The sequence below is a fragment of the Rhinichthys klamathensis genome, unplaced genomic scaffold, assembly GCF_029890125.1.
Source record: "Rhinichthys klamathensis goyatoka isolate OS25496 unplaced genomic scaffold, OSU_Roscu_1.1 h1tg000108l_1, whole genome shotgun sequence".
In the NCBI taxonomy this organism is placed as follows: domain Eukaryota; kingdom Metazoa; phylum Chordata; class Actinopteri; order Cypriniformes; family Leuciscidae; genus Rhinichthys; species Rhinichthys klamathensis.
This window is the reverse complement of record NW_026606646.1, coordinates 1,017,255-1,031,075: the sequence shown is the minus strand read 5'-3', so window position 1 is coordinate 1,031,075 and position 13,821 is coordinate 1,017,255. Positions and strand designations below refer to the sequence as shown.

The 13,821-nt window shown below is 39.4% G+C and overlaps 1 protein-coding gene across 1 annotated transcript in view; it reads right to left on the bottom strand.

The window, feature by feature from the left end:
• Positions 1 to 10,721, bottom strand: part of avl9 (AVL9 homolog (S. cerevisiase)) — a 67,953-nt gene extending 57,232 nt beyond the window's left edge. The window contains exon 1 of the mRNA XM_056253656.1: positions 10,529 to 10,721. Coding sequence (XP_056109631.1) covers positions 10,529 to 10,603 — 75 coding nt within the window. The 5' untranslated portion in view covers positions 10,604 to 10,721. The remainder of the gene's footprint in view (positions 1 to 10,528) is intronic.
• Positions 10,722 to 13,821: the final 3,100 nt, after the last annotated feature.

The following is a 13,821-nucleotide window of genomic DNA, read 5'->3' as shown; positions in this document are numbered from 1 at the left end:
GTCCAACACAGCGCTGTTAATGTTTGAGACCCAGCTTTAAAAAAAGTTTTTAGCCAGCATGCAAGGAGCCTAGCTAATAAGGAGAGCTAAGTTATTGTTTGACCGCCTCATGTTTGGTTTCTTTTTTTGCCACCTCAAGTTTGAGTCGGGTCTCTCGCGTGAGAATCTCGTGTCACGTTCGCAATGTTCAATTAGCCGACATTTAATTTAATCTAGTAAATTCTTGTCGACAATTAATCGACAATCGATTAATCGTTCACATCCCTACTCCGAAGTCCAAAGTCTTTTGCATTTTACAACAGGTGAATCTCTAGTTGTCACTGGTGATTGTCATTTGAACCTTTCTGGATCCACCATCAAATTAATAAGTTTAATTATATCAAGTGCTGTGAGAAAAGGCTATAAATCTCCACCTCCAACATCCTCACACGCAATATAGCCTACTGCCGAGACACCTTCTTTATGTACAGATGTGACGTAATGACACAAAGACATGCTCGAATTTCCCGCGGAAATCCACCAGTACCACTGGAATTAAAAACATTATAACAAGCTTAGCGTTTTGAATCGAGCTACGGCAAGCAGATAGTTTTGAACACTGGCTGGTTATGTACTTGCTCAATTTATTTTGGATAATTTTTAACCCAAAAAAGTTACGGACCGGAGCTTTAAGGCATTAAGATCAATTTCCAAAAGATGATTTTTTTATTCCTCTTTTTAGTCAACTTTAGCATGGGTGTGTTCACTTAAGCACTGTAGTCTTGAAACACATTTAATAAAATTCTAAGTTTTAGACTTATCTTCAGATTTGAAATATAATATGGTCAGGCATGTGGCTTTAGCTGCAGTGCATTTCTATTTTAAAACAATGCCTTTCCTCTTTTCTTAGGTTGGTTTTTCTATTTTATATTTGAGTCTGATATTGTTTTGCCACTCCTGTTTTTCCATTCTATATTTGAGTCTGATACTGCTCTGCCACTTCTGTTTTACTATTTTATATTTGAGTCTGATAATGTTTTGCTACTCCTGTTTTAAGGTTGCTCTTAGCTGTGCTGCTTTTATTTGTGTTTTATGTGGGTTAGGGTTAGGGTCAGCGGACTGAGGAGGCACACTTTTGAGGACTTCAAAATTCTGGGAAGCAAGGAATACTGCATTGTGCCATCATGCCTTTTATTTCAAAATAAATGCACAATTTTTGCACATCTTTCTTGACAAGGTATTCTTCATTTATATACGGAAGTGAACTTTGGCAGCCCACTCCCTGGAGGTCTTACAGTCCGAGATGGAAAAAAAATTACAATGATGGCCTGGCTCGCAAATGCACTATGGTGTTTTATTTATATACAGTGAGGGGTGGTTCCCCACGGGGTGCGCAGTATATGGCTAGACTACGAATGAATGAGAGAAAAGTGCAATTTTCACCAGTTTTGCTTGCACTTTCTTGGACACATGTGGGCTTTTCACACTGCGCTTAACCCTGGGTTATCGTCATTCTAAACACCGCTTTTAACCCCGGGTGAAGGAACGTTTCACACTTGTAATTTAGAAGCGGGTTAGCACCGCTTTTTACCCGGGGTTATGAAACCCTTTACCTTTGCCAGGCAAAGTTTGCAGATTGCCTCATTAACGTTTTCAGGTTCCATTTTTGAATTTGGTTTGAACCCAAAATATTGCCAAACAGGCGCTTTTGCATTGCGTTTTGACACCAAATCTTCCGCCATTATCTTGCTTTTCTGTAATTTGACTCGTTCTCATCTCCACACGTGCTAAATGGAATTTGACTCCTGATGCTTGCTGATCTGTGACGTGACTGGCTCTTGGCACGCACTGCGCAGTTCAGTTTTTAATTATAATATATGCTCTCTTCTGAACTAAATAATTGATAATTATTATTTTTAATTAATTCAAATAAATATTTTAGCAAAAACGAATACTTAAAAAAAGTCAAGACATCGCGGTGTCACGTGGGAAAGTGATGTCACCGGTGATGGGGCTTAAAACCGGTAACACCGTCAACACCGTCTATCGCGGCAAGCCTAGTCGAGAATGAGAAACTCGAACATTCTCGTGTTACGCAACACGTTTGAGCTTCAGCAAGAACCAATGAGGTTCATTCTCGTGTTACGCAGCACGTTTGAGCTTCAGCAAGAACCAATGAGGTTCATTATCTTGTGTTACGCAGCACGTTTGAGTTTCTGTAAGATTCAATGAGGTTCATTCTTGCATTACGCAGCACGTTTGAGCATCCGCAAGACCTAATGAGGTTCATTCTCGTGTTACGCAGCACGTTTGAGCTTCAGCAAGAACCGATGAGGTTCATTATCTTGTGTTACGCAGCACGTTTGAGTTTCTGTAAGATTCAATGAGGTTCATTCTTGTGTTACGCAGCACGTTTGAGCTTCCGCAAGACCTAATGAGGTTCATTCTCGTGTTACGCAGCACGTTTGAGCTTCAGCAAGAACCAATGAGGTTCATTATCTTGTGTTACGCAGCACGTTTGAGCTCCAGCAAGAACTAGGGCTGGGACAACGCGTCGACGTCATCGATGACGTCGACGCAAAAAATACGTCGACGCAAAAAATACGCCGACGCAAAATATGCGCGTCGATTCGTCAAACCCAAAACAAAGATGGCGGCGCCGGAGAGTAGTAGCAACAGTGGCTCCTCAGACTTTCAAAGTGCAAGGTGCAAAGTGCACTCATTCCTCGTAGAGATGCACCGATTGAACGGCTGGTGACCGGAATTGGCCGATTTTCCCGTGATCGGCCATGACATATTCCGATTTTATGCCGGTCAAATGCACTCGGGCGCCGCATGATTAACATCACGCAACATTAGCATCACACGTGCACACGGAACGCACATGTAGGGAACCTCGTGAATTACGGCCGTTTCACACCGCAAGCATAAGCAGTGCGGAGGTTTTTTTTTCCGGCGTGCATGCAGGAGCAGCGCGTGAGCAGCAGTGAAGTACGGTGACCGGGAGGGGACATGTTCGGTTCACTTATTTTTGTCGTGGCCACAACATATAAACTCGTGGGAACGTGATATTAAGTCGTGGGAACGTGATAATATCTCGTGGGAACGTCATATTAAGTCGTGGGAACGTGATTATAAGTCGTGGCCACGAGATCATTTTGTTGAGGTAACGACATAATTATGTCGTGGCCACGCGATGCAAAGTCGTAGCCTCGAGATCATATGTTGAGGAAACGATATATTTTTCTCGTGGCCACGACTTCATATTTTGAGAGAACGACATCTATTTGTCGTGGCCACGAGTTATGTTGAGGAAGCCACAGCGGCCAATACTGTAACCGTACCATAGCATAGACTGGGCTACAGCAGAGATGGAGATGACAGAAGAAATAACATTTTACTTTAAATTAGGAATGTCATATAAATATATAGTGCGTCTTTGCCATTAAGACATGGGTACGTTATAAGTGAAAGACACCTGAAGCGCATTCTTAAATTGAATGGGCTTTTTTGTCGCAGTTTTGCACTGGCATGAAGTTGGTTTGACGTTGGACGTTCGATATTCTGTAATGTAATTTTGAGACGGTCCCTTAAATGCGAATATCGAATGTCCAACGTCAAACCAACTTCAGAAACCACGAGAAAAATATATCGTTCCCTCAACATATGATCTCGAGGCTACGACTTTGCATCGCGTGGTTATAAGTCGTGGCCACGAGATCATTTTGTTGAGGTAACGACATGTCGTGGCCACGACTTATAATCACGTTCCCACGACTTAATATGACGTTCCCACGACTTAATATCACATTCCCACGAGTTTATATGTTGTGGCCACGACAAAAATAAGTGAACCGAACATGTCCCCTCCCGGTCACCGTAGTGAAGCGCGGGTTTCGGCGCAGAGTATTTTTTTTTGCTGCACTGCTCTCAATTAAAGTGAAAGCACACTTTTGATGGACAAAATAAATATGATTTCACTCAAAAAGTGCCCAAAATGCACAGAATTTGCATGTCTGGTGTGTTTTAACAAGAACTGGAGTAGGCTATGTCAGAAAAGAAAATGAAGACTCAAAAATATTTATAGAATTTTTTTTTATTGAATGCTAGACATCAAGTTGTTATTTTCATCTGAAAGAAGAATTACAAGATGCACTATTTTTCAGTAAGCTAGGCCTAAGTGTTTTCAAGGCTTCAAAGTTTTATTGAATACTACCTTTGACTAAGAATGCATTACTTTGCACTTGTATATTTTTTTATTTTGGAATTTTAAGAGCAATAAACATATATTGCAATGTTAAGGAATTCATGTTTTTTTTCATTCAGATATATAAATCAACGTATAAATTGCTATTAGTCAATTAATGGGGAGATAATCGATAACAGAATCGAATCGAAATCGAATCGGACAGAAAAATGAATCGTTAGATTAATCGATGCATCAAAAAAATAATCGCTAGATTAATCGTTTAAAAAATAATCGTTTATCCCAGCCCTAGCAAGAACCAATAAGGTTCATTCTCGTGTTACGCGGCACGTTTGAGCTTCTGCAAGAACCAATGAGGTTCATTCTCGTGTTACGCAGCAAGTTTGAGCTTCAGCAAGAACCAATGAGGTTCATTTTCGTGTTACGCAGCACGTTTGAGCTTCCACAAGAACTAATGAAGTTCATTCTTGTGTTACGCAGCACGTTTGAGCTTCTGCAATAACCAATGAGGTTCAATCTCACACGTTTGAGCTTCCGCAAGAACCAATGAGGTTACATTTGTTACGTTGAACACTTGAAAAAGTTCCAAATTGTAGGTTAGTTTAAATTACATGTTTAATCAGCATCATAAACTAGTTATATTTGACTAAATTGACCCTAACAGAAAGGCTTGTAATAGGAGTCAATAGGTCTAACCGGTTACACCATTTGACATTTCAGTTTAAAATCAAATTTGACAGGCATTATCATGGACACCTGTATAAGCATGTGGCCTCGGTGGTAATATTTAAAATGTAATTTTAAAAGTTAAAACTCATTTTTATAATAATGATGAATTATCAATGTATTCCTGGGGTCATACCATTTGACATATACTTAAGAATACCTGACCATACCCTAAAAATGTCAAATTATCTCACATTTTAATGAGAGTTACTAACATTTGCATGCAACAGTAAGTGTCACCAGGTGTCCTTCTCTGTGATATAATTTCCTGTAACATGGTCTTTTTACACAATATTAACAAATGACTCCTTGAATGGTGGTTACACCACCTTGACACTTCAGGAATTTGACTTGAGTCACATGATTCCCCAAATTAATTATAATATTTAAAACAATGGTGTTCCATTTAATTTTATTTACTGTTAAATAGTTCTGATGTAAGATTATGCCAAACTAGTTGATATTGTGTTTTATTGAGAATTTCACCTTTTTTAAATAAGATCAATTATTTGGTAAAATGTTTTTACGGTTAGGGTTAAACATTAACATTTTTGCAATCACCCCCCAAATATACTCTCAAAATGAATTAAAACCAGAAATTTTAGACTTTGTCCTCAAAAAAGAGAATGTATGCAGGTAATTTGCCATTTTATTTTGAAAATTTAACCCTATTAAATTTAATTAAACCATATGGACACAAAAAAAAATTATGATTTTTTGCAAGGTTGTAATTGCAAGGTTAAAGAAAATAGTGGGGAGAGAGGGAAAATAAAATTTTGTCTGTCTGTATGTGATGTTATTACTAAGCATGAACACTAGGGGGAGATATAGATAGAGAATAGAGGCTTGAATGTACAGGGTAGTACCCCAGAGTGCAGTCTGGACGATAGGGCGGGGCGACACTTTTAGGCGGGGTGACACGTGTCGCTCCGCCCACCCCCAATTTAATTGGTTTATAATACCGGAATCTTATTGGTGTAAACGATTCAGGTCTGAGCATGCGCATTCCTTTATGTACGATTTTGTGAATGATTTGGCCGTATCAAAGAAATATTAAATGCTAACTTTAATCGTATCTTATTATCAGTTTACCATGGTAATTTTTGTTAATATCTATTGGCTAATACTTTTTTATACTTAAGACACAGTATAAGTTATTGTTTAAAAACGAACGCTTGGTGACGTTACTTGTACTTCAGGGAGATGTTTTACATTAGATTAGTGCGTCATTCACTTGGCTTCTTCATATTTCTATCAGGATCGGTGGATCAGCACAAACTCGGGATTTTACGCAAATGATGATAATTGACTGTAAGAATGTAAGCAGCTGATTTTAAATTCTAAAGCATGACCGTTTTTTGTTGTCATTTTTTTTAACGAGATTGTCCAATGCTTGATTTATTTGGTACAAAGTGCAAATAAAATGTTTAATGGCAAACACGTTTCCTGGTTGATTACCTGTTCATACAATATGAGGGCCTATTGGTTCTGTAAAGCCCTATGTTATATTTTTTAAAGATTCATGTTTTCTAATAAGTGTCAACCGGTTATGTACGACTGTCTATCTGTGACTGTGACATCAGGTATATTAAAAATCCAATTGTTTATTCATCCACCATCGCATCGCATTGCGTGTTCATGTTCATGTAGGCTACTGGATAAAAATGGTTACAAATATTAACACTCACATATAGGCTAGCTGCATAACCATAAAAAAAACACACTGCTATAAATCTGTGCAATTATAATAGGCTGTAATAAAATAAATAAAACACCCAGCAGAGAAGTGATATGAACATGTAGGCCAATTGCTTAAATACGCTCTTAAGCACATAGCCTACATTATAATATTTGCTATAGATCAACATAACATCTGTTTTAGTAAAAAAAAAAAAAAAAAAAATCTTTTTTTTCCACATTGCAGCGCTGCACGGATTTTATTCCCATTGTACGCACATAACCCAATGGCCAGGGCTTGCTATTTGGTAGCCTGTCTTATTTGTCACCGTGGTTTTGCTTTAAAATAAAATAAAACACACTTTCGGATTTATCCTTTGTGTTACTGAAATACAGGGAATTATCATAATTTGTGTAAAATCCCGAGTTTGTGTTTATTCACTGATCCTAATGGAAAAACGAAGAAGCATAAACGAATGATGTAAAATTAAGGAGCTCTGCATGACATGCGGAAAAATATTGTCTAAATCAGCCCACATAGAAATGATCTCTCCTTTGATCTGCCAGTAATTTCATGCAGTCATGCTCATTGCCCACCAAAAGTGGCACTGACTTATCTGCAGGGTAAATTAATATAGTATAGCTAGGCTAAATCTCAAACAGTGTATTATTTATCAGCAACATATTTTGTGATATCGCCAAGCCATACAACTGCTCAATATTAAAGCTTACAATATGACTTTTTTAGTGCTGGGCAACGATTAAAAAATTTAATCGCGATTAATCGCATGATTTTCTTGCGATTAATCGCGATTAATCGCATTGTTACGCGCAATATTGAATAATGAATTCTAAAGTAGTGTATTGCGCACTTTTGATTTAAATGTACTGCTACAAAAGTGCAATAACATGTGGTTTGCAAAAACTTTAAACAAATAAGGTGCTTTTATACCAGCAGTATTCCCTTTACACAGTATCAATACAATATTTCTTGTAAATCTCAACTTAAACATTAACGTAATCAAATCAAATATTTAAACAAAGCTATTTGCCACTGCCAGGGCATTACCTTTTATCTAGCTTGTTAAAAAGAGTCCAGTTTTCTTTTCTTTTTTTTTCTGAACAGGTATCTTGTATCAGGGAGCAGCAGAAACAGTCTAGTCAAAGGGTCATGATCACTACTACAGATATAAATCGACCAACGTTACTTCTCTGATAGCAGCTTAGCATGGCATGCCATGGTTTCCCACGTAAGATTACATTAAACAGAGGTAAAGCCCAATTTATACTTCTGCGTCGAACTCACGCCGTAGCTGTGTAGCGCGCGTACCCTGACGTGCATCTCTCCAAAAATGTAAGGTCAATTCTACGCGTACTGCAAGCGCTGTGATTGCTAGAACCGCTCCCCGGGTTTCACACTCTCCCTCTGCATGTGTAATTGCGCGTCAACGCGGACAACGACGCAGATATATAAATGAAAACCAACGCGTAGTGTATAGCGTAGAGGCTCCGGCTTAGGTCCGACGCAGAATTATAAATCAGCCTAGAGTGAGGTGAAGTGGTCGAGCAGGTGCAGCGACAAGCGGGTGCGTTTCTGTGAAACTGTTGCGGTCATGCTCGCCTCACGCACGCGCGTTGCCGAAGTTGAATTGTCTAACTTTTTGTACACGACGCGCAGCACAAATCATTGGAAGAGAGACTGATCCTCGGCTCGCTGTTTGTGAGTTTCCAGAATCTAAATAGTTATCAGGATATCAACAGGAGGGAATTCACATGGCAGAGCATCCCCGCTAAACTAAACGCAGGCCTATCAGGTAAAGTTATGTATAATTTTAATTTAAGTTAAAAAGGCTACAGCTGCGTAGCGCACAGAAGCCGTTGCATGGTTACTATCCATGGAGCGCCTGTCATTCACTCGCGGAGCGCTGTCTCCCTTTCTGTTCACCTGAGAGAACCTGCCAAAGCCTCTCCACTGCTTGTTTGGGTTGGTTATTTGCTGGCTGACCAACATCCCACCCCTCCTGTGATCATGGTTTGACTGTAGGCCTATGTGTATTCAGAGCCAGTGAGCAACGGACTTTCAAAATAATAATAATAATAAAAAAACTGCGTTAACGCGCGATAAAAAAAATTGTCGGCATTAATTAATAAATGCGTTAACGCGATAATAACGCGTTAACTTGCCCAGCACTAGACTTTTTGTAAAGCTGCTTTGAAACGATGTGAATTGTGTATACATTTTGACAGTAACTTCATCTAACTTGATTCGTAAGTTCATCAAAACATTATCCAATTGATCGTTACTGAAATCGCAATGGTTATCACTTAATATAGTACGGCCAAACAGCGTCATAGATAATTCATAAACTCGTACATAAAGGAAGGCGCATGCTCGTGCCTCAAGCGTCTATGCCAATAAGATTGCTGTATTATAAACCAATAAAATCGGGTGTGGGCGGAGCGACACGTGTCGCCCCACCTAAAAGTGTCGCCCCGCCCCATCGTCCAGACTGCACTCTGGGGCTACTCTGTACAGGGGTTGCACCAACTAGTGGACTTTAATCCTCTGCCATGACGCTTTAAGCTTGAAGTCGACTAGTCGCTGGTCATGGCCTATAGAGGGCACAACAGGATAAGAAATACACTTAAAGTCCACTTTAAAGCTTCGTGTCCAAACAGTTAAAATGACAAATAAATGCATACTCTGAGAGCACTCCATAAGATGTTTGATTATACTATGCTCAAAATTAATCGAGAGAATGCACGTTTTAAACAGCTTATTGTACACCTAAGTTTATTTGCCGTTCTAAACTAATGGGTGCTACATTGTAGATTGTGATGCGTGATCTTCTGTATGAGTGTACGTTACAATGCAGCATCCATTAGTTTAGAGCAGCGATTAATTTACGTGTACAATAGACAGAGAATCATTCAGTAGTGCAAAAATATAAAAGCTCTTCCAAACTTTATAATGGCAGTGAATAGAAGACGAAATTTATAAGCCCAAAAAGTGCATCCATCAATCATAAACATAGGCTACTCCACACAGCTCTGAGGGGTTAATAAAGGCCTTCTGAAGCGTAGCGATGTGTTTGTGTAAGAAAAATATCCATATTAAAAACTGAAATAAAGCTTCCGGCGGCAGACGGCCTACGCAAGCGGACTTACGCCAAAAGAGTAACCCCTGACGTGATGTAGGAGTAGCGTAAGCTTTGACGCCTCTCGCGGTTCAAACAAATAGGGCTGGGCAACAAACTCAAACTTTTGAACAGGATGAAGGTTTAAAATGAAAACGCACTAGTGTAACATATTGATTTTTTTTAAACTGATTTAATTTGATTTGTATCTACCTTATTACAATGTCTTATTATTCTAACTGAATTTGATATTCCTACTATATTTTGATCCAATAATTGAATTTGTATGTGATGCCTTGATATTACTATCTCTTATACAGTCAGTGACCATTATTCATCAGGTCATGTGATATCAACATGGCAGCCACCATGAGGGAGGGACCTTTATAAAGAATAAAAGAGCTTTTGCTACTACTAGCCAATGATATAACTGAAATCTTCTTATGTGAGAGGACATCATACAATAAGTGCCATTCATTCAAAAATAAAAGAAATGTGTTTTTTGTTGTTTTGTTTTTCTGGATGGAATGAAGGCAGAAATGCTAGATCTCACACACATCAGCATGGAATTACAGGCGATGTTGATAATTTATGACCATTCATCATTTAGTGAAGTCGAGCTCCTTAAGCAGATTTAATTTTGCTTATTGTTTTTTGTTGCATTTCTACACCAAAGTATCAATGGTAAATAATAAATTATACAATAGTAAAAACATAAATTATTTGTACGGGTAATAGAGAAGCGCACGACACGTTTGAAGCAGATTAATATTAATAAACAAACATGCGGACAGTCTCTTACCTGACAACCCTTTTTATGGTGAAATCCCACAACTACGATGTGCAGCACCGGTTCCTCTTTGCACTGTGACTCCATCCGCTCTATTACAATCAAATCAGAGTTCAAAAGAGAAGAAATAAAAAGTAAAATATTTGTTTAATGTGCGGAGCCTATAACTTCCGCACTCTTGACCGTCAGTTAGTATGTCACGCGATGCTCCGCCTCCAGGACAAACAAACACACCAGACGAAAACCTGTCATGACAGCCGAGAGAGGGCGCGCCATGGCTCGAATAGATAGATCATCCATCAATCCATCTAGCCATTCATTTTCTAAGCGCTAAATCCTGTGTCGGTGGCCAGTTCATTACAGTCTCAAATATCATATTACATTGATATTTTTATTGACAAAATAAAAACCGTATAACAAGAACACTTCCCAGCAAACACACGACGTCGCCAGGATAGTAGTCCTTGTTTAGTCTATATGACAACGTTTTGTATTGATATATTTTTTACATTTTGTGGTTTACATGCAAAAACATGCTTTCATTTATTTTGGAGTTGTCCTCATTCAATTAGGCTAGTTTTTTGGTCAGATTTCTTTTCTTTTATTAATGCTCACATCATGCCTAGCTTTCAACTGTGTTTTAGAAATGTTTTATTTGTTTGTTTTTTGCACATATTTATTTGATGTTTTCTCAACATAATTTATCTCCGTTCTCCGGTCTGTAAAATGTCTGCTAAAGATCTGTTAATCTGAAAAGCGATAGCACACGTAGCCTAGGCCTACATCTCGGAGACGTCTATTTGATGTGCGTGTTTATATGGAAGATGTATTTTTTTAGAGTGTTTGCTCATCTGCAATACGTCTATAGGACGCTTCCTGTCAGATGTCACATACACATTCAGAAAATGTCTTTAAGATGTTTATAATTTAGAATGTATGTAAAACTGACATCTTAAAGACGTCTATCAGATGTTTGTACACATCAGAGGGTTTCCAGATGAAGTGATCTTTAACAGACATCTTGCAGACGTATGTGTGCTATCTGTGTAAAAACATCTCAGTCTCAGAAAAAACAGTTTTACATACATTCTAAATCTTAAACATCTTAAAGACATCTTCTAAATGTCTATATATGACATCTAATGATATGACGCAGCGCCTGAAAATAGTTCCGTTGTGTTGATGGAAGGTGGCCTATTTTCAGGTGCTGCGTCATATCATTACGCCTGCTGCACTCATGGTACGGCAGTAAAGTTTTTTGATTATTACGCAGGAATGAGAGTATAGTTCCTAGCCATATCAGCCTAGAAAATCGCAACTTTACATTTTCCGTCGGTCTCAGTGCACGATGTAACTACAGAAGAGTCAAGTTTTAAATAGGAAAAATATCGAAACTCTTTGGTCATTTTTTTTTTTTTGAAAAATGCTAATGGTCTTGTCCACTTCAATGATGTATGCTAAGCTATGCTAAAAGTGGTACCGCCAGAACCGGAGATGGGCTGAATGGATTCAGAAACGGTAAAACTCAACAGTTTAACTCTGGGGGAGTTGTAAAATGAGCCTATTTCCAAAAAAAGTGGAGTATCCCTTTAAAGCAGCACTAAGTAGGAATTCCGTTTTTGTCAAACAGCGACCCCTAGAGTCGCTGTGGAGTACTTGTACTGTCGTGAATAGCACTCACGCAGAGATGGCTCGCACTCACGGCCGGATCCCCTCCCCCTGTACACCGGTACCTGTTCAGTAGGATGGACGCTGTAACGAGTGGAAATAAGGTATGGCCCCTTTAAAGGCCAATTTATACTTCTGCGTCGAGTGTACGCCGTAGTGTACGGCGTAGGCTACGCACGTAGGCGACGCCGTCATGAGCATTTATACTTCTGCGTTTAGGTCTGCGTTGCTCTGCAGTACAGCGCCGAAACGCTAGTTGGCGGCGGAGGGTTTTAATGTTCCACTGTGTTTAGATTCCTCGCGGCAAGAAGAAGAAGATTCCTCGCGGCTGTTTTGAGTTTAGGTTACTACAAGCAATGGCGACTGAAAGAGAGCAGATCATGTTGGAGTTGGAGCTTATCGAGGTGGAAAAGGTACATTTTTAGTTTTTTTTTAACAGTTTCGCTGTACTTAGAATTTAAAAATGGCGGGCGGTGCAGAAGAACACGCCGGAAATGCATAGGAGGAAACGCGATGCTACCAAGCCGACCAATCACAGATCTTGCGGTCTGCGTCGTCGCGACGTGTAGTTACATTTTTGAGGAGGTGCGCGTCAGGTTACGGCGAAGGGTACGGCGTATGGTACGCGTCTGTGCGTATGCTACGCCGTACCTACTGCGCGCACCCGACGCAGAAGTATAAATTGGCCTTAACCCTTTGACGCGTACGATCACACCGGTGTGATCAGTCTTGGCTGGTCCCTGGAGCGTACGATCACACCGGTGTGATTAGAACGGTCAGTGCATCACGTGATCAACTGCTAAATTCAAACGTGCTTTCGCGCGTTGGCTGGCGCTGAGCCAGAGACGGACGCACTCAGTGCTGTCATATATCACAACTATTGAGTATTTTAAACCACATAATGTTTATTTTAGGGTTCAGACATTTAAATACACATAAGTACTAGCAAAACAGTGATTTTGAATTAGTAAAATAGACACTGATGTCTATGGAAACGGCAACAATAATCATTTCCATTATAATAAGACGAAACGTTTTATTCATGTCAGATACACATTGTGTAAGTAGCTTTACATTTGACCCTATTCTTCTCCCAGTTCACCGGCCACTTACTTTCATGTATTTCGTGAGAAACAACAGATCCGATTCTCTGAACTGTGAAACAAACTAACATGGCGCCGCCCATCGCGCATCCAGCTCAACTAACGCGATCGTTATAAAGATGTTTAAACAACAAAACACATCCACTTGCACATATTTGACAATCGGAATATCAGTGTTTCATGCTGTAGGTAATACATTTGTGAATATTTTGAATAGAAAAGGAAAAAAGACATAAAAGCAGATCATCATTCAGCTCTGTGTTGTGATTGCGCTGTGTCACGTGACAAGAAATGACGCGTCACCATGGAAACATTAAAGTGACAGGTTCTAAATAACGGTCGCCTTGAAAAACTCACGCTGGGGGGTCAGTTAGAATATTTTAAACTTACGTGTGAAAGGGTTAAGAGCTGCGCGCGCCCTGTTTAACTGTCTGCAGTCTGTATTGTATGTGCGCCTCGAACACCACATGTATACGGCGCCGGGTTATTTCTGTTTGATGCTCATTTTATCAGAATTTTATCAGATCTGTTTTT